This window comes from Aedes albopictus, chromosome 1 (genome assembly GCF_035046485.1).
Source record: "Aedes albopictus strain Foshan chromosome 1, AalbF5, whole genome shotgun sequence".
NCBI classification, from domain to species: Eukaryota; Metazoa; Arthropoda; class Insecta; order Diptera; family Culicidae; genus Aedes; species Aedes albopictus.
This window is the reverse complement of record NC_085136.1, coordinates 172046697-172071199: the sequence shown is the minus strand read 5'-3', so window position 1 is coordinate 172071199 and position 24503 is coordinate 172046697. Positions and strand designations below refer to the sequence as shown.

The following is a 24503-nucleotide window of genomic DNA, read 5'->3' as shown; positions in this document are numbered from 1 at the left end:
ATTGTTTCTCTTTTTTTATCATTTTGCATGATATTATATGTAGCAGCGAAGCATCGTCGATGTTTCCAGCGCATTTTTTCTATGAATTAAGCAATCAAAACAAAACATTGGACGCCATGTTGAATTGAATGCTAAGTAGATGATTCTGGCCCTTCGCCATCCCCCTGACTACGACCATTAATTTGATCTATTGTGGCGATGAGGAGGATTAGGTGAGGGGCCGTTAACTTTTTGGGGCAAGGAAGGGTCTTGCGGAAGGACAGGCTCTATGTATAAATTTTAAAGGAGGAACGCAGTTTGCATCCCCCTGCAGAGGAAAATAGAAAATTGATAACAACAGTATCGCATAACCTTTTTTATATCATGTTATTAAGTATTACTTTTCTATGACATGTTTTGTTGGGTAATCTTATTTTGTTATGATCAAGTTATTGGGATACAACCGATAAACAACATTTCAATTATATATTTTATTTTAGAACAAGTTTAGTTATCATTCCACTATTTTAAATGTACAAATATGTGATGAACAATAACTCAACAATAACAAGTTTACAAATTGACATCAAGTTTTTATTGAATCTAACAAAGCAAGTTATCAAATTGGTCTTCCAGGAACACATTTTTTGTTTAAAATTTACAATATTTTCGGTCATGACAGACAAGTTTTTAACATAACTAGCAGCCCTCGGCAAATTTTATCTTGCCTACTGCGTTTTTTGACGTTTCAAGCCCAAGTATTGCGGCGCTTATAATAAATCCACATTGGGCGGCGGCGATATGGCCGCTAGAAGATTCCCGCGATACAGACGCAATGTCAAAATCAAACAGATACTGTCACCCACCCAGCAGCATCGCAGCAGCCTTCAGGCCGTTCATATCACAACAAAAGTTAGTACAATGGCATCTCAAGTGGCCAGAAATCGTAATACAGTCAGGTCTTTTTTTACACGGTTTTCATTTATGCGGCCGCGTAAATGAAAACTCCATACAAAAAAAAAAATTCATCGTCTTATTTTTGCATGATTCGTCGAGAAATGGTGAGACTTTTTTTACGCGGTTTTTTGAATTTTGAACCGAGTTTTTTTTTTACGCGGTACGTATCCCCCGCGTAAAAAAAACCTGACTGTAATATTTTTCGCGACATTGTTTCACTATACGCATACGCATCACCTCGTCGGCTTTGTATTTAATAATCGGGATGTTATTGAGTGATGGTGCAGGAGGATGCGGCTTCATCTTTTCCATTTCCACATTGCGTCTGTATCGCGTGCATCTCCTCGCGGCCATATCGCCGCAGCCTCATGTGGATTTGATATGAGCGCCGCATGAAGAATTTCTGACCATCAGGTCGCTCATAGTGGTGCGGTCATATTTTGACAACTTGATGAAAAAGAAGAAGACAAACGCGTTTTGCGGATTTATCTTGCAAGGCACAATACGCAAATTGCATGGAAAACCGATTTTCGAAATATTTCAATCTATATATATAAAAATGCAATGGCATACGCGGGACCGCTCATAACTTGCACACGGAAGGTTCGATTTTGGTTGTCTTAGTTTTGTTCTGTTAGTTTTCACCCAAGGAAGGTTAATGAGGCAAAAAACATGGAAAATTGAGAGTTTTTGAAAATCGATCTTCCATACATTTTGTGACCGGGGACTTGGTTTTGGATTGAAACTTGAAACGTCAAAAAACGCAGTAGGCAAGACAAAGTTTGCCGGGTACAGCTAGTTTTGACTAAAACACCTTCCATCCTGACCGGTTCACCCGTTCGTGAGTTTTGTTGCCTCAAAGAAACTTCAAACTCATTAATATAATGCATTAATATAAATGCATTGCATTGCTATTTTCGAGTTAAAACTGATTGATGAATAATAACCAATGTACCACCAGTCCACAGTATTGGATTTCTAATAACTCCATATTTGTTCACGATTTGAAAAAGTACGCAACAGATGTATCTGTTCAAGTTGCAGAAATGTTCGTTTTGCGTTTCTCTTCTGCTTCAATTTTATTCACCGATGAGTTTTTAGCAATTACTATTTGCATCTAGAATATTTACAATAGGGGTACTCACTAAACAAATTAAATTGCTGCGTAAGCCATGATTTTCTGCTTATTTGAAATGTTTCATGATTTTGTGAATGAAATAACCAAAGATTGCCTTGATGATCGCGACGTTTAATCAGTTTAATCAGTTTACGCTGTTAAGTGAATCCCCCTAATATTTAAGAAGAGCCATTGTGTATTGAAAATTGTTTGAACAATTCTAGAGCGCATAACTGATTTCACCCAAAAATTAATTGGCTTCTTTAGCGATGTTGAGATAATCCCATATTCTGAATCTACATGCCAAACTGAGCCGAAATCCAAATTTTCATGAATTTTTACGCCCGGGAACCAATTTAAAATTCAAATTTGAAGTTTGCATGGGAGCGATTTGTCGAATCACCTCTCGTCGCATTTTGTACTGGGCGGAGGTGTCAAGCAGTTGCCCAGCTGTCAAAAGGTGATTTCAAAAAATATCTTTGAAATTGATTTCAGGTACCGAAATAAAATTCAAAAAATCTGAAAAAAATATCATGGTGGCTCAGAAAGAGCACCTTTTTTATTAACCTTTCGTATTAAAACAAAAAATCAATACATTTTTCAAAACTGAAAAACCCAATTCATAATGCTTCTGTATAAAACATTTTGTATCCCTTTGTCAAAATAATTCTAAATTGCTACTACCTTCGCTACTGAAAAAGCATTTACCCTGGATCATCATCCAGCGCCAATCATTCGTACCAACGCAAAGCCTCCAACCACTAACAAGTGCTCAATGAGTTGTATAAATGCATGTTCTGTGCATGAAATTGATCGAAATTCTCTTCTGTCTGCCAAAGCGGACTCGAACGTTCGGTTTCACCCTGCAACTCAGCCCGCCAATGGTATACAAATTTTGTAATCACAAAAATGATTTATATCATGTATCACCTACAATAATAGCGATATTCGTAATATGGATATTTATACTGACCATCTTTTGAACTTGGATCTGTACCAGTTCTGTCATCTGGGTGCAGGAAGAGCTTAAATAAATGTATATTCATGAAACAACACATGTTTAACTCTGAGTTGACTGGTGTCCCGTTCCACCAATTGTAAAGTAAATCAGGCTATGTCAGCACTCTTATTGTTTATTGATTAAAATTGAAACACAGAAGTACTTTTCTGTCATAATTCGCGTGAAAGTGTTTGAAAATTTATTACTAGAAAGCGAATTAGTTGAACCAGGTATCTTCGGGAAGCTCTAATCCTTAATATGTGAGTAGCGTGACATTATATGGAATGTATGGGGTGTGATGTATTTTTGTACACTGTTTAAAATGTTTATTGATTTCAACAATTCATAGGTACCGTCGATGGGGGTTACAATGGGTCTGGGAGAAAACGGAGCAAAATAAAATTTAAAAAATCTTATTAAATATCGTGAATTACTATTGAATTTTTTTTTATTACATTACGTAACGCTGCAGAAAAAGATTTTTAGCAATACTAGTTTTTTTTGGTAAGTAAGTGGTTAAACTTAGATGTTGAAACTATTAGTGGGAGGTGTGATTCACGCAGGAATGTTTCACGCAAGTACTTTGATAAATTTTCTTGTACGTGTTAATCTCTGAGTACAACCCAGTTGATGCATTAAGCATTGGGTAATTCTCGCTTCAAAAATGTTTAAAGTGCCGATTTTCTGAAAGCCCTCGCCTAAAAAGTAAGAACAATGCATTTGGTTACTCAAATTGATGGACCCCCCGTTAGTTAGAGCCACAACAATTTTGGCAGACCCCTCGATTTTGGTCAAATGGTGACTCACTTAAACCGTTATAACTCGAAAGTTTCTCCAACCACCACCTCAAAACGAATTGTTGTTGAAAAGAGGAAAGATAGAGCTACTATTTACAATAATAAAGAATTGGGTTTACCATATTGATTTTGGCCGCCATCTTGGATTTTTATACCAAAACATTTTTTTCACCATGAGGGCAACCACCGATTTTCAAAATTTATTAGTGGGTTCAGAATTTAAATTCGTGTTTGTAAACACTGCGAAATAACGCTGCATTTATGTCAACGGCTAGCACCGGGCCCGGTGCGAAAAAGTGGCATGATTTACGAAACGGCAGATAACTTTTGAAAGAAGAAAAAGACATCTCTAATTTTTTGATATGTTATGTATAAATGTCCCAGCTTTAAATTGATGCAAAATTTTGAAAATCGGTGGTTGCCCTCATGGTGAAAAAAATGTTCTGGTATAAAAATCCAAGATGGCGGCCAAAATCAATATGGCCGACCCATTTTTTTATTATTGTAAATAGTAGCTCTATTTTTCCTCTTTTCAACAACAATTCGTTTTGAGGTGGTGGTTGGAGAAACTTTCGAGTTATAACGGTTTAAGTGAGCCACCATTTGACCAAAATCGAGGGGTCTGCCAAAATTGTTGTGGCTCTAACTAACGGCGAGGGCTTTCAGAAAATCGGCACTTTAAACATTTTTGAAGACAAGGTGTAAATAGTGGGCCGGTCTCAGCGAGAATTAGCCATTGCTAGCTGTCAATGGATTTTTAATTTGAAAATTCAATATTTTCTAACATTTGTCATAACGCATAGAATGGAGGTGAGATTGGTTCAAACGAGAAATTTAGTGCTTACAACCATAATAAAAAAAAATCACTTGTTATCCAGTGCCTTTTATGTTCAGGTGGCACCGTGTTTACCTTTACCCTACCTCCATAGAAGCGAGTTTTTTTGGTATATATTGTATCACTCAAGTTTCAAGCGAGTGTGTTAGCCCTTTGAGGTGGACTTATCATCTTTTAGAATTACCTCAGTTTTATTCCTCATGGTTAAATAGTATTCCAGGCTTACTAGCTATGATCAATATAATTAGGTCAATTTTCAATCATTTATAGTTTAGTAAAAAAAATCATCAATGTGGAACTTTTTGTTAAACTGTCGTTACAACAACAAAAAAACTACAAAAAATCGACTTTTAACCAATGTTACCGAACGGTAACAAATTGTTGATAGACTTACGGTGTATGAAACTAGGGACCCAACTTGTTAAGCTAGACTTTAACGGTTAATTTAAAAACAAGTTGAAACGCATATATGCGGAGCGAACAAGCACTAAAGTTGGCTGCGATGTGGAACGGAACTGTGGAACGGGAGGAGAGGAACAATAACGCAGAGAGAGGGAGAAAAAAGCAGAAAGGGAAAAAGCGAGGAGTCTAAGAACGGTCGCCGAACAGTAAAGAGGCGAGGAGTGAAATTTGTGGTGTCGTATAGTTCAGGCACAGGGTCAATACGCCATTGAACTGGTCAAATCGTTGTCGTATCCCCCCCCCCCTCCATTTGGGGGGAAGGGAAGAAGCTTCTCCGTCCAAAGTCCCCGAATCATCAACGCAACAGCGTGAGCAAAAAGCCGCGCCATTCGGATACCACTACGGCCACTTTCCGGCCGCACTACAGCTACTCGACGGCCGGGCCCTGTTCGACCCACGGGTCGCGTGCCGCTTACTATCATCCGGGCAGCTTGTCAGCCGTTAGGCCGCCGCTCGTATCCCGGTTGTCCTCCATGAGCCATCTGCAGCGTACTGGCCGTACTCCAGGAGCTCTCCGGCCACGTCCAACCGTTCAACGACCCCCCCCCCCATGGCGGCACTACGGCCGCTTTTTATCAAGTTTCAACCGCTTCTGGCCATGTTTCGGCCATGGGCCGTCAACGGAAGCTCGAGTCGCCTTCAGGCCGCATCTTAGCGACCACCCCGACAACGTCCTAGTCGCTCATCTGCGGCGCCCCCAGCTAGCTAACGGCCGCATTCCGGTGGCTTTCCAGGTCGCTCCATGGCCATGCCGAAGACACTTTTCATCACCATCTCTCCGACCGCTCGCAGACCGTTTCGACAGCTTATGTACCTATCATCTGGATCATCCCAATACACAATTAAGGTAAATTTTCCCTGTATTTGTGGTTAGGTTCAACACCGTCCGAAACTCCCCCTCTACTAATCGCCCTGGGACCCGGGAGACCAAAAGATGGCCTTGAGTGCTCACCCCGGAAGCGGCCGAGGCTCAGACCAGCTGCTTGGGGCTTAGGCCCGTCCCCTCTGGGTCGGAGCGATTGACTCCCGGGGTCATAAGACGTTTCATTGGCGCCCAACGCAAAATAGGAAGAGGTTCCTAGGAGAAAAAAAATATCCCTCGATATTTTTTTTTTTAACTAGTGTTGGGGGAGTTTCAAACAAATTAGCTTTCTTTGAAAACTTCTGGTCAGGCTAGGTGCGGAAAATAACCTTGATACTTTTCGCGGCCGTGTAGTTTCTTGGTTCGGTTGTGTAGAATAGTACAGCACGAACGATCGTAATTTGTTTGCCAGTAGACTCTCAAAACATTCCTCAAACACTTCGGATATCAGAGTGTTGAAATTGAGCCGATTTGTAACATCCGTTCAATGAATAGCTTTATTATCAAATAAGAATCCATCGTGCATTCTTCAACATGGTCATCAGTATGCGACACCAGTATTTTTACACTTCATCATGAATTGCCGATAGTTGAAAAAAAAAACTTATTTTAGCATCGGACTAGTACGCTAGCTTCGACCTGGTTCAGCTGTGAAGAGGCCTACTCTTTCAATGATCCTTACATAAATCATAGAATTGACAATACAATCAACCAAATTCGGAAATACTTACGAGACAAGGATACCTATCTCGTCAATATCATTCATACTAGTAGACTAGATCACAGCCTAGTAGTTGAGTTTATCGATTTTATCTTTCTCTCTTCTTGAATTATTCGTTAATTCTCAGAAGATATGGCGTTCAACCGAGTAGATGAGAATAATCCCTTTGTAAATGACTTCACAATCAATGACCTACAGGCTGATCATTTAGCTCACTCTGAACTTTGTCTATCTAAGTTTCAGCAGGCCACTGAGCTGTATATGTATTTAACCTGCGGTTAAACTACATTTGTACGCTTCTAACTCGTACGTGATTATCACAGCAGCACACATTATGCTTGTGAGATTTGTACAAATACTTCCAAAATCCACAAAACCGTTCGCAAGTTGCACATATGAACGGACAACAAAACCCTAATCAACCCGGAAAGGTAACGGAACACTCCTGATAAAACGTCGCACAGAAACCGAAACATTGGCATTAGGTTTCCATACAAAAGCATTGGAGAATTGGTGTGGCAATAGCCGTCGACACTGTTGTCAACCGATGATTCAATCCTGTTAACAGAGTTAGTACTTCGATCCCCACGAAAACCTTCCCAAATAAGCTGTTCTGAAGTAAAAACACCTACATTGTTCTCATTATTCGTTAAATTGGTTACCCACCCTTTGTCCTCCACCACTTGTTCACTAACGTTTGCTCCAATACTGAAGCACGTTACGATGATGTTATGTTTATCCGTAGGAAGCACGTAGGGTCCAGTTTTACAAATAATATCTGGTCAGCTGAGGAGACGTCCTCGACGAACAGAAATTTTGATCAATACATGCGCGCAGGATGAGTTATAACTCGAACGAGAGCCATCCAAATCTATAAGTCCGGACTTGAACTGATCGAGACCAAAAGTGGCCGATCAAAACCAGCTTACTTTTTCATGTAACTGGAATACAATTACAACGATGTTTACTCCCGATTGCGAATCGTACTCGAATACAAGCTTATCTCGTCCACACACATGAGTAGTACCACACATTACGTGACTTTGTACTCATTATATGGTGGAATTGGAAGCCCTAACTGTTATACGACTACGATCGATAGTTTAATTACACTATTGAACACGAATACCAAGAAAAACCGTGTACTATTCTCTCTTGTTGTTTATATACAACTTTCCGGAACCAATAGTACTGTTGACACCCTGAGCTGTTCGACGATTAGTATTGTTCAGTCATTCGTTCTCGTCGGTCCTATCCCGCGAGACAGTGAGTGGCGTGCGCTTCAATTAGGCCACGACTGGTATGCAGGAAGACTGAAACGATGTTGAAGTGCAACCGCGTTAATAACTTCGGCGCAGCATAGATAGACCGAATATGTTGACGAAGTGGATATAGAGTCTCCAAATAATAAGGGGCCTAGTTAGCCCGTTTTGTTCCGTGATGTATTCTTCTGTACATAAAATTTCCGTTAATTTAAAGATTATTGAGAGTATTGTTTGTTTTTTATTCGTTTATTTTCCGTGTCTAGATTACCTTTTGTTAATTTTTAGTGATTAGTAAAAAAAGAACAATTGTAAATCATTCTTTTTTTTTCCCGACCAGAAGGGGAATGTTACCGAACGGTAACAAATTGTTGATAGACTTACGGTGTATGAAACTAGGGACCCAACTTGTTAAGCTAGACTTTAACGGTTAATTTAAAAACAAGTTGAAACGCATATATGCGGAGCGAACAAGCACTAAAGTTGGCTGCGATGTGGAACGGAACTGTGGAACGGGAGGAGAGGAACAATAACGCAGAGAGAGGGAGAAAAAAGCAGAAAGGGAAAAAGCGAGGAGTCTAAGAACGGTCGCCGAACAGTAAAGAGGCGAGGAGTGAAATTTGTGGTGTCGTATAGTTCAGGCACAGGGTCAATACGCCATTGAACTGGTCAAATCGTTGTCGTATCCCCCCCCCTCCATTTGGGGGGAAGGGAAGAAGCTTCTCCGTCCAAAGTCCCCGAATCATCAACGCAACAGCGTGAGCAAAAAGCCGCGCCATTCGGATACCACTACGGCCACTTTCCGGCCGCACTACAGCTACTCGACGGCCGGGCCCTGTTCGACCCACGGGTCGCGTGCCGCTTACTATCATCCGGGCAGCTTGTCAGCCGTTAGGCCGCCGCTCGTATCCCGGTTGTCCTCCATGAGCCATCTGCAGCGTACTGGCCGTACTCCAGGAGCTCTCCGGCCACGTCCAACCGTTCAACGACCCCCCCCCCCCCCCCATGGCGGCACTACGGCCGCTTTTTATCAAGTTTCAACCGCTTCTGGCCATGTTTCGGCCATGGGCCGTCAACGGAAGCTCGAGTCGCCTTCAGGCCGCATCTTAGCGACCACCCCGACAACGTCCTAGTCGCTCATCTGCGGCGCCCCCAGCTAGCTAACGGCCGCATTCCGGTGGCTTTCCAGGTCGCTCCATGGCCATGCCGAAGACACTTTTCATCACCATCTCTCCGACCGCTCGCAGACCGTTTCGACAGCTTATGTACCTATCATCTGGATCATCCCAATACACAATTAAGGTAAATTTTCCCTGTATTTGTGGTTAGGTTCAACACCGTCCGAAACTCCCCCTCTACTAAACGCCCTGGGACCCGGGAGACCAAAAGATGGCCTTGAGTGCTCACCCCGGAAGCGGCCGAGGCTCAGACCAGCTGCTTGGGGCTTAGGCCCGTCCCCTCTGGGTCGGAGCGATTGACTCCCGGGGTCATAAGACGTTTCACCAAACAATCTTTGATTATCTTTATTTTACCAATTCTTACCCCCAACGACGGTTATATAAGTTACTATGTATCATACCGTAACTTCAGAAAGAACGTGCAGGTTGATTTGATGGTATAGGGTGACGGCGTAGAGAAAGACCAGCTTTTCATTTAGATTGCAAAATGGCGAAATGAAGCATAATGGAGAGACGGATATCTCGTTACATGGACGTCGGAAAACACCGACATATCCAGTACAAAAAAAATCATCCCCTGAAAACGACTGTCCCAAATCAAAATGCAGAATGGGGAGGAAATTACAAGCAAAAAAAAAATACATACAAATAGCTAGGGAAAAGTTTCAAATCCAAACCCATCCATCCGGCACACTTTCTGTTCGTCCTGCTCTTTAGCTGTTTCCTAACTGGACTGCTTTAGAATTATGAATATTTTGTTCGAATAAATACATCGGAAATGTATCTCGAATCAGGAAATGGGATTGTGGTGTAATAACAAACAGCATGTTGGAAATAATTCATTTTCGTGTGCTGCCATTTGAAGACCACCAGGAGATGGCAGTTTTCTCGCTATAGGCATGGCGACTCGTAGGAATGACGTCGTCTACCTGCGGATGTCGTTGAAAGTTGATACCAAATGTTGGCGCATCAATGAAAAGGCTACATGTGAAAATGTAAATAATTCAATCTTTTGCAACAGCTATATTTCCGAGATATGTAGATCATGGTTAAGCAAATTAAATATTTCATAGTCTATTGAAGAGTTCGGCAATAGAAACAAATCTCCAGTAGATATTATAATTATATAGCTTTAATATTTTAGTATAGATGACTCTCTATGTAGAAATTTATCGCAATTTACAAGTCAAGAGCAAGTATTGAAAAGCCGCATTCACATATTTTAAGGTACACCGGGGCAAGTTGAAACGGGTGGGAGAAGATGAAACAGCGGGTTAACACTATGTTATTAAATTACGATAAACCATTGAATGGCACAACACATAGTCTGTGAATTAAACAATCGCTTGGTGAAAAATACATTTGTAAATTATTTTGACACATTTTCCAAAACTCCGCGTTTCATCTTTCCCCAGTGCAGTGTACCTTAAGGAAACAAGTTTCTTTCGATTTAGGGTCTTCTGGGAAATAAACACGCAATTAATACACCATTTACACCAAACGCAAATTGCAGGCTTACACCACATAACATAAGTGGAACTCTGTCTCAAAAAAAAAAAAAAAAACAAAAAATAGAGCCTTTCCGATTTCGTATGCTAGTCTTGGGCTGAATTTACCTACCATTATCAGTAAGAGCAAACTGCTGGCTGCTATAGAACCCGTTTATAAATTACGTGGACTTTATGGGGGGAGGTGGCTGGGCTGCGTCTAGCAAAAGTATACGATTCATACAAAAGAGTCTATGCAGTTCATGGACAGCGCCTAGGCATTTCGCAAAAAAGGCGCAAGTCCCCACAAGGCCCCTTTTTAAATGTTGGTCCAGAACTAAACTATCTTCAAATAGTATTGTGGGCCCTTTTTTTTTTTTTTTTGGGCTCTTTGATTAACGAAGAAAATTGTTATGTCACATAGCTGGCTGAACCCCTACTTGCGTTTTGTTTTTGTATTTAACACTAATCTCAATAACAAAACAAAGCAGATCTCCACGAACAATCATATTTGCATCCTTGGATTTGATATGATTTTTTGATATTGGATTCCGGGATATTTTTCCTCAAAAAATGGATTATGAACTACCGTCAAGGCGCCATTCACCGTGGGGGCTCCATTCACCGTGTGCTTTCGAATATTTTTTCATTATTCCCATATTACGATTGAATGATATGACAATTTCCCTTCAATTTCACCAATACAACACTAATGTATTGTTACCATGTCAAAACGCTCATTAGAAACATTTAAAAGTATAATTTTGACACTAAAGTGTGTTTACATGAAGCGGGTTTCTGCTCGTTCACTGCATTCATAGTGAAAAAACGAAAACTGCGCTAAGGGGATTTAAGCGATAAACTAAATGTAGTAACGGTTTTATTCCACTAAGAAGCAATTAAATTCACATATTAGGTATGTATTTTGCATTACCGAAGTAAGTTCAACAAGAAAGTACGATTACTCGTACTTTTTAATTGAAACAAAAAGGCACGGTAAATGGGTACCCTAAAAATCAATGGTCTCCATTCACCGTGCCCCATATATCTAGAAAAAATTGAAAATTTGAATATTCGTTTTTATAATAAAATCTTGCAAGTTATTACTTGAAATGAATTTAAACGAAGAAAATTCCCTTAGCTGGGTTGTTTTGATCATTTTTAAACAAAAATAAAATAAAATTTCTCATACACGGTGAATGGGTCCCTACTACCACGGTGAATGGTGACCTACCACGGAATTAAGCGACCTTACTACCCTCTATTAATTGTACTATATCACCAAATTTTGTGAAAAATTTTCTACTTCTGTGGACATTGCTTTAATTTTAACCTATAATGAAGGCAATTAAAAGCGGCACCTACAATGTTTATAAGACTGGTGTCAAATGACAGCCCTTATTTGCCCCGAATTCTCTTAGATCCACGGTGAATGGTACCTTGACGGTAATCATTAGATTGTTCAACATGTTTATATTTTAATCAGCATGGCGCTTTTCATGGACAACGTGCACGTGCAAAAACAAAGATTTTTCCGATCATTAGTTAACAGTGATTCCAATTTTCATGTTTGCACTTTGCCGAGAAATTGTCACCGGCTGATAAGGAAACAATGTTTATTTACATTATTTATGAGTCGGTCGTGGAGCGAATCTTCAGTGACCAGTATGTGCACAAGGCGGTATGGCATGGCGCACTTGAATCGGTACCACCCGACAAACAGCAATAAGTATGTGCTTTTTTCGTTCTTGCATGATGTTGCCACTTGCTTCAATCTGGGCGGTTTAGCCCTTATGGCCTCTTCAATGTTTATATAGTATACGTATCGTGATTTAATGCACTGAAAGCAGCGCAAGTGCAAACACGAAATATTGTTTGTTTTGCTGTATTTATGCAGGTATGCCTGCATTTATTTCTTTATTTCACAGTTTCAGTTGCTTCTTTGCTTGATTTCGGAAGCATGTTGGTAGCTGCAAGTTCCACTTGGAACAATATTTGCTGTAAAAATGCATGTGTGCGTTTACGCGATAATCTTATCTTATTTTGAATGTCAATACAAAATGACAAATAATTTAAGACATTTATATTTATAAAATGCAAATTATTTACCAAGCTTGGTGCGCACATAATGCAAAAATGCGGTTAAAGTACCTCTTTGTTGATGCCTTGTTTGTTATTCTCTGCGATTTATTGTAATGCATTCATTGATATGCCGAAGCGTTTTAGGCCAAAGATCGCCTTGTTGTGGACCGACCACCGATGTCAGTGTACATTTGATTGCGCCGTGGTCTCGAAAGAAGGCCTTTATTCACTTCTTCTTGTCTCGTCTCAATTCCTGTATCACAAATCATTGATATGTGAGTTTTTGAAAAGCATTGTTGATGTGAAACAACGTAACTATGATTTTTTAATTGTTTTGCTGCCCAATTGATTCCCATTTTCGTAAAAGGAGCATAATTACTTTGATTGGTGTATTCTTATTTTGGCGTCACGTAGCTGCAGTATAATTTGATATTGGGTTTGATATGTATGTTGCTGGAATCCTTAGATAAGGCTACCAAATGGGCACCTTTCAATCAGCTCGAATATAGTGAAGCACGGGTTCAGATCATATAGTAAGCCTTCAAAGTTGAAAATGCTACTCGTTACTTGGTCACTTTAAGTAACCTTTAAGTGGCATTTTAGCCCGATTGATTTGGAGCTTTTTTTTAATTTGTGCTTTAGAGAAAATTCGAGTGTTTGAAAATTAAACGCTTTCACCTTAAATAAGCAAGATGCTACCCTAAGAACCGAATGTGTAGCGTACATGAAGAAATATTGCAACAGGTTTATGTTTCAACTAATTCAATTCTCTACGCTGTTATACTCATTACAAATGGTGGAAATTTTCTTTTTTTTTTGTTAAGCATCGGATGACCGATAACTTGACCAATATCACGTCACCTGGAAGGTTAAATAGTAAAAAATGACAAGTTTTACATTTTCACGATGGTGTTGGTTTGTTTAACAATACTAAAGTAAGCTAGTTTATATACAACTTGTTTTTTTCTCAATTTTTTTCATTGTAGGGGGATTAATCTGAGGGATCTGTAACAGCAGATTGACTCTGAATCCGTGAGCTTGACCTGCAATTCAAGATCGCGGTTATTCTTTGAGCATATCCCCGCTTTTGTATCTACACTCACGGTCGATGCCAGCGCTTACTTCGAAAGACATCGAAAAGGGCTCAAGTAACCAAAGCGGTGAGGCGGTGTATCGGTTTAGATCAAAGATCGGTTTTCGAAATAAATTTTCGTACACTAAACCGCAGGAGATCAATCCTAAGTTTTATCGCACGACCTCTTCGCAGTATTGCGCTTCAATGAAAATGTTTATGCATTAAAAATGATCACAAAAAAGAAAAGAAAGACAGAAGAGAAAAGAGCGACTTCTTCCGTGGCATTACTTCGCTTTCTTTGAAGATATTTATTTCAGGAATGCAGGAGGCAGTGTTTTTTTGCTTTTGGAAAAAGAGAGCAATTTATCCACATACCACTTGACTTACATTTGTTACATAAATTGAATTGTAAATATGATATGAATCAACTGAAAAAAAAAGTATTATTAATCTGATCATACAAAACAAACGAAATCCAATGCAATTTTTATCTTCAAGTGTGACAATGTCTTTGAATGTTCCTGATCAGCCACATATATTCGTTCACAATTACAGTATGTATTCAGAAATGTATTGTAAAATAACATTTCCCAAGTGATAACGATATTTTTCTATTTTCTTTCAAGTTCTTACAAGATCTTAATTATTTGGCAAAACCCAATTAAGATTTAAAACATAACCTACTGCAAGAACATCGGGATGTTATCACCAAAATTATTCATTTTTTCTGCAATTCGGATACCCTAAAGACGTTTTGATTTCAAAGAAAGAAAAGCAACCTGATTAAAATTAGAATCAGCAGTCGTTTAGCTCTCGTAAAAATTCAAGAATAGCTATTTGCCAATTTTTTGGTCAAATGTAGTCAGTTCATGGAAAATAATTCGTATAGAAACTTTTGAAAAAATCGAATAAGAAGGGGACGAAAATTTCGGGTAAAATCTCGTTGGGTTCTTCGGGGTTGCTAGTTCAGGGTAACGTTCTTAATTATTCGCTTTCAGATATTAGTAGGTCGGCTCCAGAGGCACGTTTTCCTCCATTTGGGAAATTTGTGCCAAAGATATTCGCCTTTGTAGTAATCCAAAGCTCTGGTAGTAATTCGCTCTAGTAGCTTTAGTATTAATTTCATGATAAGAATTGTACAAGAATTCTTGGATTTACTTTCAAGAGATATGCATATCAAAGTCAAAGACGCATCCACAATCTATATATCTATCTACAGGGGATAGACAAAATGATCGGGACAGGCAAAATTTGCACTTTTCAAAAAATGTTCAACTAGCTGTAACTTTTCGAAAAATGCATCAATTATTCTCAAATTTTCACTGTAAGTTGATCAACTAGTTGTGTATCAGTGGACAAAATTTGGAAAAGATCGGGCTATTCTACACCAAGTTATAAAGATTCTAGAAAAGTTATAATTATCCGATAGCCTACTTTGAGCTGTTATATCTCCGGATTCAATGAACGGAATGCAATGAAATTTTGACCATTTATGACTTATATGATGAGTTTTGAAAAACGTTTGACACAACTTTAAATTATTAACAAGAGAAAAAGTTATAGCGATTTTATTTATTTTATGATTTCTTAGTAAATTGGTTTATTTTTAATATGCATCCCAATACATTTTCTATTAATTGAAGGTTATGTTGTTACTTTCATTCAAAACATATTTATATTCAAGACAACTAGAGGGAATTTAAATGAACTATAATTATCATCTTGAATTTTGAAACGATATTGAAGTTTTAGAAAATACAGCTAGTTGAACATTTTTTGAAAAGTAAAAATTTTGCTTGTCCCGATCATTTTGTCTATCCCCTGTATATATATAAATAAATGTCTGTCTGTCTGTCTGTCGGTCTGACCCTTATACATTCGGAAACTACTGAATCGATCGGTGTGAAATTTTGTATGTGAGGTTCTTAGCTTAGTGTGAGACCTCTCCGATCCCTGGAACAAGGGGCTTCCGTACATATGATTTTGCAGGGGACATCCCTATGGAGCTGTATGTCAAAAAACACAGTAGGCAGGCAGTACGACGTTTGGCGGAACAGCTAGTTTTAGATAAAATCTATATATTCAAAAATGAATTTCTGTCTGTCTGACCCTTAAGCATTCGCAAACTACTGAACCGATCGATTTAAAATTTTGTATGTGGGTGTTGTTGGGGCCGGGAAAGGTTCTTAACATGGTGCGGGAGACCTCCGACCTTAGGAAAGGGTGGGCTCCTAGACAGATGAAGATGCAGCGGATATCTTTAGGGAGTTGTACGACAAAAAAACACAGTAGGCAGACACTATGACGTTTGCCGGGACAGTTAGTTACCTATAAATCTAAAAAATATATTGTGCAAACATATCTACATAAAAAATATATACAAAATGCGGTATCTCTAGTTGAAATTCTGTAAAAGTATATACAAATTTTTTTTCTGTCTGTACAGAGGAAAGACAAAATGATCGGGACAGGCAAAATTTTCACTTTTCCATAAATGGTCAGCTAGCTGTAACTTTTCGAAAAGTGCATCAACATTTCTCAACCAGATGTCTATCAATGGTCCAAATTTGGGAAATATCGGGCTATTTTACATTAAGTTAGAAAGATTTTCGTGAAAGTATCCGATAGGCAACTTTGTACTATTACATCTCCAAATTCCATGATTCGAATGCAATAAAATTTTGAGCATTTATGACTTATATAATGACCATTTTTTGAAAAGTGAAAATTTTGCCTGTCCCGATAATTTTGTCCATCCTCTGTATGTCTGTCTGACCCTTATAGGCTCGTAAACTACAGAACCGATTGGCGTGAAAGTTTGATTAGGATTAGGGGCCGGAGAAGGTTCTTAAACTGGTGTGAGGCCCCTGCCCTTTCTGGAAAAAGGGGCTCCCATTCACATGAATTTGCGAGGGATGTCTCTTTGAAGCTATATGTCAAAAACACAGTAGACATGCAGTACGACGTTTTCCGGAATAGCCAGTATTTGATAAAAATGCTTGACACCTCCACCTTCCCCATTTGGAAAATTGGGTGTGTCATTGATTTACCTAAACTTTTATGATTGAAAATGCTTCATTACCTAACTTGTTATTTTATATTGTAAATGAAATATTAAAGTTTACTGCAGATCATATTTTGTTATTTTTTTTAATGATTTATTGTTCTTATTTTGGTAAAAGTAGAAGGCTAGGGACGACAAGGATTAGCATCCAGAACAATAAAAACTGGAAATTATTTGCCGTCCGAGTTATTGACTAAAGAAAAAAACGATGAAGAGAATTCGATCATTGTAGATACGCCCGTATGATAGTGAACGCGAGACTTCTCTTTTTCATCTTCCGAGAAGAAAAATAAGAGGAAGAAGAAGCGAAAACGTATTATTATAAAATACTATACATAATAAGAATCTGCAAATTGGAGCTATACAAATTGAAAAACGATATTTAGCAATGAAGAGTATAATAATTTAATAGCAATATTTACGCAATACGTATCAGCATCAACATCAATAACATCAACAACAAAACCCACAAGCCGTATCTGAATGGAAAACAGTTACTAACGGAATGGGAAAGGTAGCAAGTGGATGTCTGAGTGATTTATTGAGGGTGTTAGAATTTAATGAAATTGCAACACGACAAAAGTAGAATACTTTTTCCTATCCTTCTCTTGGTGTGTGTACTATAGCATTGAATTCATTCACATTATAAATTTATGTACATTTAGATAGATACGATACGATAGATAGACAGATAAACACTACATTTTCTACACCATTCCATCTTCGGTATGTCTCGTGGACCCTCTCTTGTAGTCCGGGACGCTCTAGTTAGTCATCCAGTAAACCCAAGCTGTGACTTTTTGCCTGAGTCTTCCATAGCTTTGCCATCATTCCTCATGCTAGAGCTTGATGGCTGCAGGCACAAAAGCCTGGGACGGTACGCCCCCTAAACGCTATATATTGCTTATCCCAAATGCCATTCGCTGAAATGAAACTTGTCGTACCTTTTTTAATCCCCCAGCATAAAAAACTGTCACGTGACAATAATTACCGGTAGATGATTATAAACACATTTCGCAGACCGTCTGCAAAAGAGGGACCATTTCTAATTTATTGAGGGTGTGAGGAAATACTCCACGAGACTTAAATTTGCGGAACTCTGTTTGAGGGGAAATTAGTATGGGTTGAATTGTTGTCTACAACTCACGCCAATATTTTACAGTATTGAGTAATTTTTGAACTGTGGTTTGACGCTCTCACGTAATCACGTAACATATAAGAATTTTGATAAATTAGTTAAATTGAGGAAGTAGTGAATCAAACAAATTATATGCAGTACTGATTTTAAGTTTTATTATTCGTGTTGTATCAAGTCAGTGAAGTCACTATACAAATTTAGACAAATGGAGAAATAGACCAGTATTTTCAAAAATGATAATATATTCAGATTATTGGCACTATATTAGTAGCAAAGAATATTCCTAATGTTCATTAATAGCTTCTTCAGTTGATAACTGACTGATAGAGCTGATAGAATTAGGGTAGTGGATGTGTTTTGGCCCGGGCAGGAATTTTGGCCCACCTTGAGAATATTATTACATTTCTCATATAACCCCTACAAATTCTTGGTGAATTTTTATTGAAAGTTCCAAAAAGAATTTACCAAGATTTTACAGAGATTATATGATAAATGTAATAAAATTCCCAAGATGGGCTAAAATACGTCCACTACCCTAGAAGTCAAAATTTATTCCAGTACAATGGGTAGTACGCCAGATTGCGAGAAATTTCTGGGCCTATCTCGATGTGTAGAAAATTCAGGCAAGGAATCGATCGTTGAAGCCAACTTTTCCGCTACCACCCGCATCAAAACAAAAGAGCCATCATATATGGACTGTAACACAGTGACAGCAGTCGAGTTATGCCAAACACACAAGACTACGGTGACGTTATATGTTCTGCATAGCGGCCGTTTTAGTTATTTTAGTGATCCATTGCTCAAGAAATAAGCAAGCATCTGATTTTTCATGACTTCAGTACGGAGCTGAGAATGAACGTTAAATCAGCTGGAGCTTGCTGTATTAAATTTCTTTGCGCGATGATTAAAATTTGAATCAGTGCTCCTAGCATTGAACACTTGCCGAAATTGGCTTCTTTTGCGTTATTTAGGTAATTCCATATGCATTCTCAATCTGCACACAAAACTGAGCCGAAATCCAAATTTTCATGAATTAGAATTATTTTAGATATAAATATTTAGTTCCACAAATCTGAAAAAAATCATAATGGTTAAGAAATTGGAGCGCTCTCGTATAAAATTTAAATAATCTACAAATCTGCACTATTTTTTCAAAACTTAGAACCTTCCATTGTCACTAATTGGCCGCGATTCCGCGGTAGCACTCGATAACTTTATAACAGATCACTGGAACGCAATTCCAATAGGACGCAATCAGTGAAGTACTAGATTGAAAGTAGTGAGCTGCATTTTTGTATGGTGAGACGATCAGTTCTCCATTTCTGCAATGAAATGGTGCAAACAACGTGGGTTATATGATTTCTTGCCTAATTTGATGCTGTTTGAGCAAAAGTTTGGGTAATTGTTGAATTAGTCAAGAAATCATGTAGCCCACGCTGTTTGCACCATTTCTTTGCAGATATGAAGATCTGATCATCTCATCATACAACAATCCAGATCACTACATTCAATCTAGTACTTCACTGATTGCGTTCTATTGACGTCAATTTCTACCAACCAGCCAGCGTCAATACAGCCGTCCTGATTGTGTGATTGAAAATACGGAACGAGTTGTACGGTACTTGCTAGGCACTCTTCGCTTCGTAAACTGAATCAACTTCCGTTCCCAAAAAGCTTCCCGGACTTGGAAATTTTCGAAAACTGTCGAGTTTGGTAACAGTAGACGATGTCATAGACGATATGTTTAGCAATTATTTTATTTTATGGGATTTTGACTGGGTTCATTGAGAAATATTTGGTTGGATTCGGGTTTGATCGACGAAAATTTTTCGGGTTCGTGTCGGATCTTGATTTAGTGAACATTGAAATTCAAATTTGTTCGGGTTCGGGTCGGGTTTGGGTCTACAAAATCTGAAATCCGGCAGTACGTGACGACCCTTACAAAAATATTGAGGTTCCATACAAAAAGTGATAATAGGGGGGACCGGGGGTTGAAAATGGTCGATTTTTACGTGACATAATTTGTGTATCACCCCTATTAGACGCTACCACCCACTTTATGCCCATCGCAATTTCTCAGCTGTATTGCATCCAATCCAGCTATTTTTTTGCACCTAGTGATTAATATAGACTCATCACGTACAAATGAACTTAATTGGTTAGAAGACAGCCGGGAAAACGCGGTGGGCGTTAAGTGGATGGTAGCGTCTAATAGGAGACCCGACTGTACTTGACAAAGGATAAGCATCAGAGGGCGGAATCAAAAGATACAAAACACAATTACACTCAATTCAAGAGTGAAAAATCTTTACAAGATGACATTTACTGCCAAAATTCCTAGTATTGGTCACCGGCTCGTTCGATTCTGAATTACTGCCTCTTTGTCTGGAATCCGTATCGCAACGATACTGCTGAATGAATCGAATTCATCAAACGCTGTTTCCTGGGTCATGATTTACGCTGCGCTGGTTACCTGAGTGACACTCGTTAAGTCTGCCAAGCTACAAAAAAACCGAGTTTCGAATTCGCAAAGACATGTCGGGAAAAATTTCATCGATAGAACCAACATTCAAATTATATGACATGGGTCTTGTTTTGGAGGCCAAACAATCACTCTAGTTGGTTCAATTATTTAATAACTACTTAACAACATTGGATTATGTCAATAATCTACCCTAGTGAACAAAGATATCAGCTTCACCATGATGAAACAGAAAGAAAGCAAGAAATACAATATTGTAATGTAAACAAGGATGACTCACCGTTAAATGCTGAAACAGCCACGCTCTTAGAATATTAGTTGCCACCTTAGGAAATATGCCACGCTTTTTCTGGTTCTTTTTACCATTGGAATCATCGTCCTCCTCCCCCGTGCCTTCCCCACTGCCGATACTCGTATTACTCGCATCACCTGTAATTAGAAAAAAGAAAAGTCAAAAGTCTGTTAATTGGTCCGTTATGAAATATTTAAGACTATTTTCACGCGCAATCCCACTGTAAAGGACCAACTGGGGAACGGTATCAAATTATTTTATGAATACGATTAGGCTTGCAAATTCCCGTTGGAAAGTCTACTGACAGGGTGGTAGAATACAGCCATCCTCACTATTATCGTGTTGGTGTGATCTCTCTCGCCTGTGGCAAAAGATAATAGGATTATGCACCCCTTTTTTGGGATGGAATAAATATGCTATCTAAATGGATCAAATGTACACTAAACACATTATATGATAAATCTTAAATTACTTGTCCGTCCGTGATTTTAGCCCAGTCCACGTTTGATTTCGTGTTTCATAGTTATTCACCCCGTCTCATTCGTTATGCTCAACATCTCTGGGGTGAATCATTGTCACCACAAGCAAGATATTAGTTGAGATGTTATCATCTATGAATTTTCTAATAAGGATACAAGTGCGCCAAGTGTGCAAAAAATGCATGCAGCTACACATCTTAGCCTCTTTATACGTCCATCGTTAAAAAAGTTGAAGAAATAAAAAAAAAACGATAATTATTTTTATCATATTTCTTGCCTAATGATGTCGCTGTGGAAGAGCGTAGCTAGAAGAAGTTATGGTACCTACTATAATTTATTCAACAGATGTCTAGATTTGGAATTCTTGTGTAAACAATGATAATACAAATTTTAAAATAAGAAAAATTGTTCACGCGTGTCCTCGTGATGATTTATTAAATTTTTGTATTTAAGCCAGGTTTAATTTTTGCGTTCGTAGAAAAACTTAAATAAGAATTTATTGCAGAAACCTTCGAGAAACTTCTTGTAAATTTTGAGGCCTTATCGCAAAAGTAGTTTTTCTAGCAGAGTTTCCAGCAGAATCTTTGTGAAATCAACTTCAGGCGAAACTACATGAATGGATAACTGACAGGAAGATTACAAATAATAGTCGAAATACGAACAGAAGAAATTGCAAAAGAAGACCAATTTTAATATTAAAAATGAATAGCTTATTAGCACAATTTGTCATTTGTTTGTTGGGAATAAGAGCTACAAGAAAAAAAATAATAACTGAATTTGTTCCGGAAAATTACTCAATAATAACTAATTTTATCATTATAAAAACAAACCAAGAACAACATATTTTGAAATATAAAATAACTGAATCAGTTATTATCGAGTTATTGGGAACGAAGTAAGTACAAAATAAGTTATTTCAAAGAAGATCATCATAATTGTAAATTTTGTTCTTATGATTGAAAAAAAAACGGAGTTTCAAGTTCCTTGGGTGGGTTCCTTGGTTTGATCTTATAATAACAAAAATAAATAGTTATCGAGTTATTTTTCGGTACAAAGCTAGTGTTTTTTGGAAAAAAAATACATAACAGATTACACTCATTCGATGAAGTTTAAATGATTCATGCACTTTTATTTATCTTATTTCTTATTTTTACGCGTGAAGTAAAGACTTTGTGGGGGCTCTTGAAATAAGGGAACCCGGGGCAGTGAGTTTTTGGAGGCAAAGTGTACAGGCCGCGTTTTCATTCGGATCATCCGCGTACACGTCGTCGTCGTAGTCTATTTGACTGTGCTCATTTTCGTACGGGGCGATTTAGTGAGTTTTTGGAGGCAAAGTGTACAGGCCGCTTTTTCAATCGGATCATCCGCGTGCACGTCGTCGTCGTCGTCGTCGTCGTCGTCTATTTGACTGTGCTCATCTTCGTGATTTTGGAGGCAAAGTGAAGAGGTCATTTCTTTCATTTGGGCCTGCCGCGTCGTCGTCGTCGCCGATTTGGCTGGCTCATCTTCGTACGGGGCGGTTTAGTGTGATTTTTGAGGCAAAGTGAAAAAGCCGTTTTTTTTTATTCGGACCGGCTACGTCGTCGTCGTCGCCAATTTTAATGTTCACATCGTCGTACCCGTGTGTAGTTGTAGAGGTTCAATGTGATTTCGGAGAAAAGGCCAGTTAGTGGAAGATGCTGTAGCACATACGCACTGGACACTTCGAAGGATGTTTATTGGTGAGCTCTTTCCATTTTATCATAATAATTAATGCTAATGGATTTATACAATTCTGCTCTGGTTTTTGTGTATTTATCTAACAAATATTGAAAAGTTCGTCACGTCATGTGTCGGCGTTAGTACCCAATGCACATTGAGTAGGAGGCAATCAGTGAAGTACTAGATTGAAAGTAGTGAGCTGAATTTTTGTATGGTGAGATGATCAATCCTTCATTTCTGCAATGAAATGGTGCAAACAGCGTGGGTTAAATGATTTCTTGCCTAATTTTATGCTGTTCGAGCAAAAGTTTGGATAACTGTGTTGTTGTATTATTTATTTCTTGCAACTTCAATAACACAGTAACCCAAACTTTTGCTCAAACAGCATCAAATTAGGCAAGAAATCATATAACCCACGTTGTTTGCACCATTTCATTGCAGAAATGGAGGATTGATCATCTCACCATACAAAAATTCAGCTCACTACTTTCAATCTAGTACTTCACTGATTTCCTCCTGTTGATAATAAATATGTTTCTTTCATTTTTTTCATTTACTTAAAAATTTGAATGGTTTGTCATCTTCGGTGTCGACATTTGTGATATTTTAGTCAAAATGAATAAATGTTTTGACTCAATAGTAAAGGTTGCTTTGGTTCGTCGTTGCATCGCGTCGTCGTCCTGTGTGCATGCTCCACTTCGTACGAGGCGGTTTAGTGTGTTTTTGGAGGCAAAGGAAGTGCTGCTTTTTTCATTCGGATCGGCCGCGTTGTCGTCGACAATTTGAATGTGCACTTCGTCGTACCCGTGTGTTGTTGTAGCAGTTTAGTGTAATTTCGAGGCCAGTTAGTGGAAGATGCTGCAGCTCTGGTTTTTGTGTATTTATCTAACAAATATTGAAAAGTTCGTCACGTCATGTGTCGGCGCTAGTTCCAAATGCACATTCAGTTGATAATAAATAATTTCCTTTTATTTTTGCATGAACACAAAAATTTGAATGGTTCGTCATCTTCGGTGTTGACATTTGTAATATTTTAGTCCAAATGAATAAATGTTTTGACTCAAATAAAGGTTGCATGAATTTCTGGAAAAGAGAGGGTCGGTAAAAGATAGACGGCGAACCATGCGGTTAGATCTTTCTGATTTATTTATCACGTGTTATTTTGTTAATACTTGTGAATTGATCGCGTTCAGCATTGTCTCGCGCGGAAACGCAAACTACAGATGCGTCGGTGTTTAGCATTGTGTTCTCCTTAGTTGCGAATGAATAACTTATGTAGAGTGAGTTTTGAGGCACAAAAGATCGCGTTCGTCGTCCAAGGTTTAGAAGGGTATTTCTTCGCGAGCGCATTATTAATCGCGAATCAAAACATTAAACTCGTTTACCACGACAAAATCCTCAACACATCTCCATTTCCGCTGTCCAAACTCCTAGTGATTTCTCTTAGTAACGCAGAGAATTCCTCGGTTATTGGCCTAAGCGAGAATCACGTCATCACTTCCTTCCCTATCCTCAATTGACCTGCATTCGGAC

At 38.5% G+C, this 24503-nt stretch overlaps 1 protein-coding gene across 3 annotated transcripts in view; it reads right to left on the bottom strand.

Annotated features, from left to right (window-relative positions):
- Window positions 1-24503, bottom strand: part of LOC109405285 (homeobox protein homothorax) — a 534195-nt gene that overhangs the window by 154875 nt on the left and 354817 nt on the right. For all 3 annotated transcript variants that reach the window (XM_062850402.1, XM_062850455.1, XM_062850504.1), the window contains one exon: window positions 20779-20927. In XM_062850402.1, the coding sequence (XP_062706386.1) occupies window positions 20779-20927 (149 nt within the window). The remainder of the gene's footprint in view (window positions 1-20778; window positions 20928-24503) is intronic.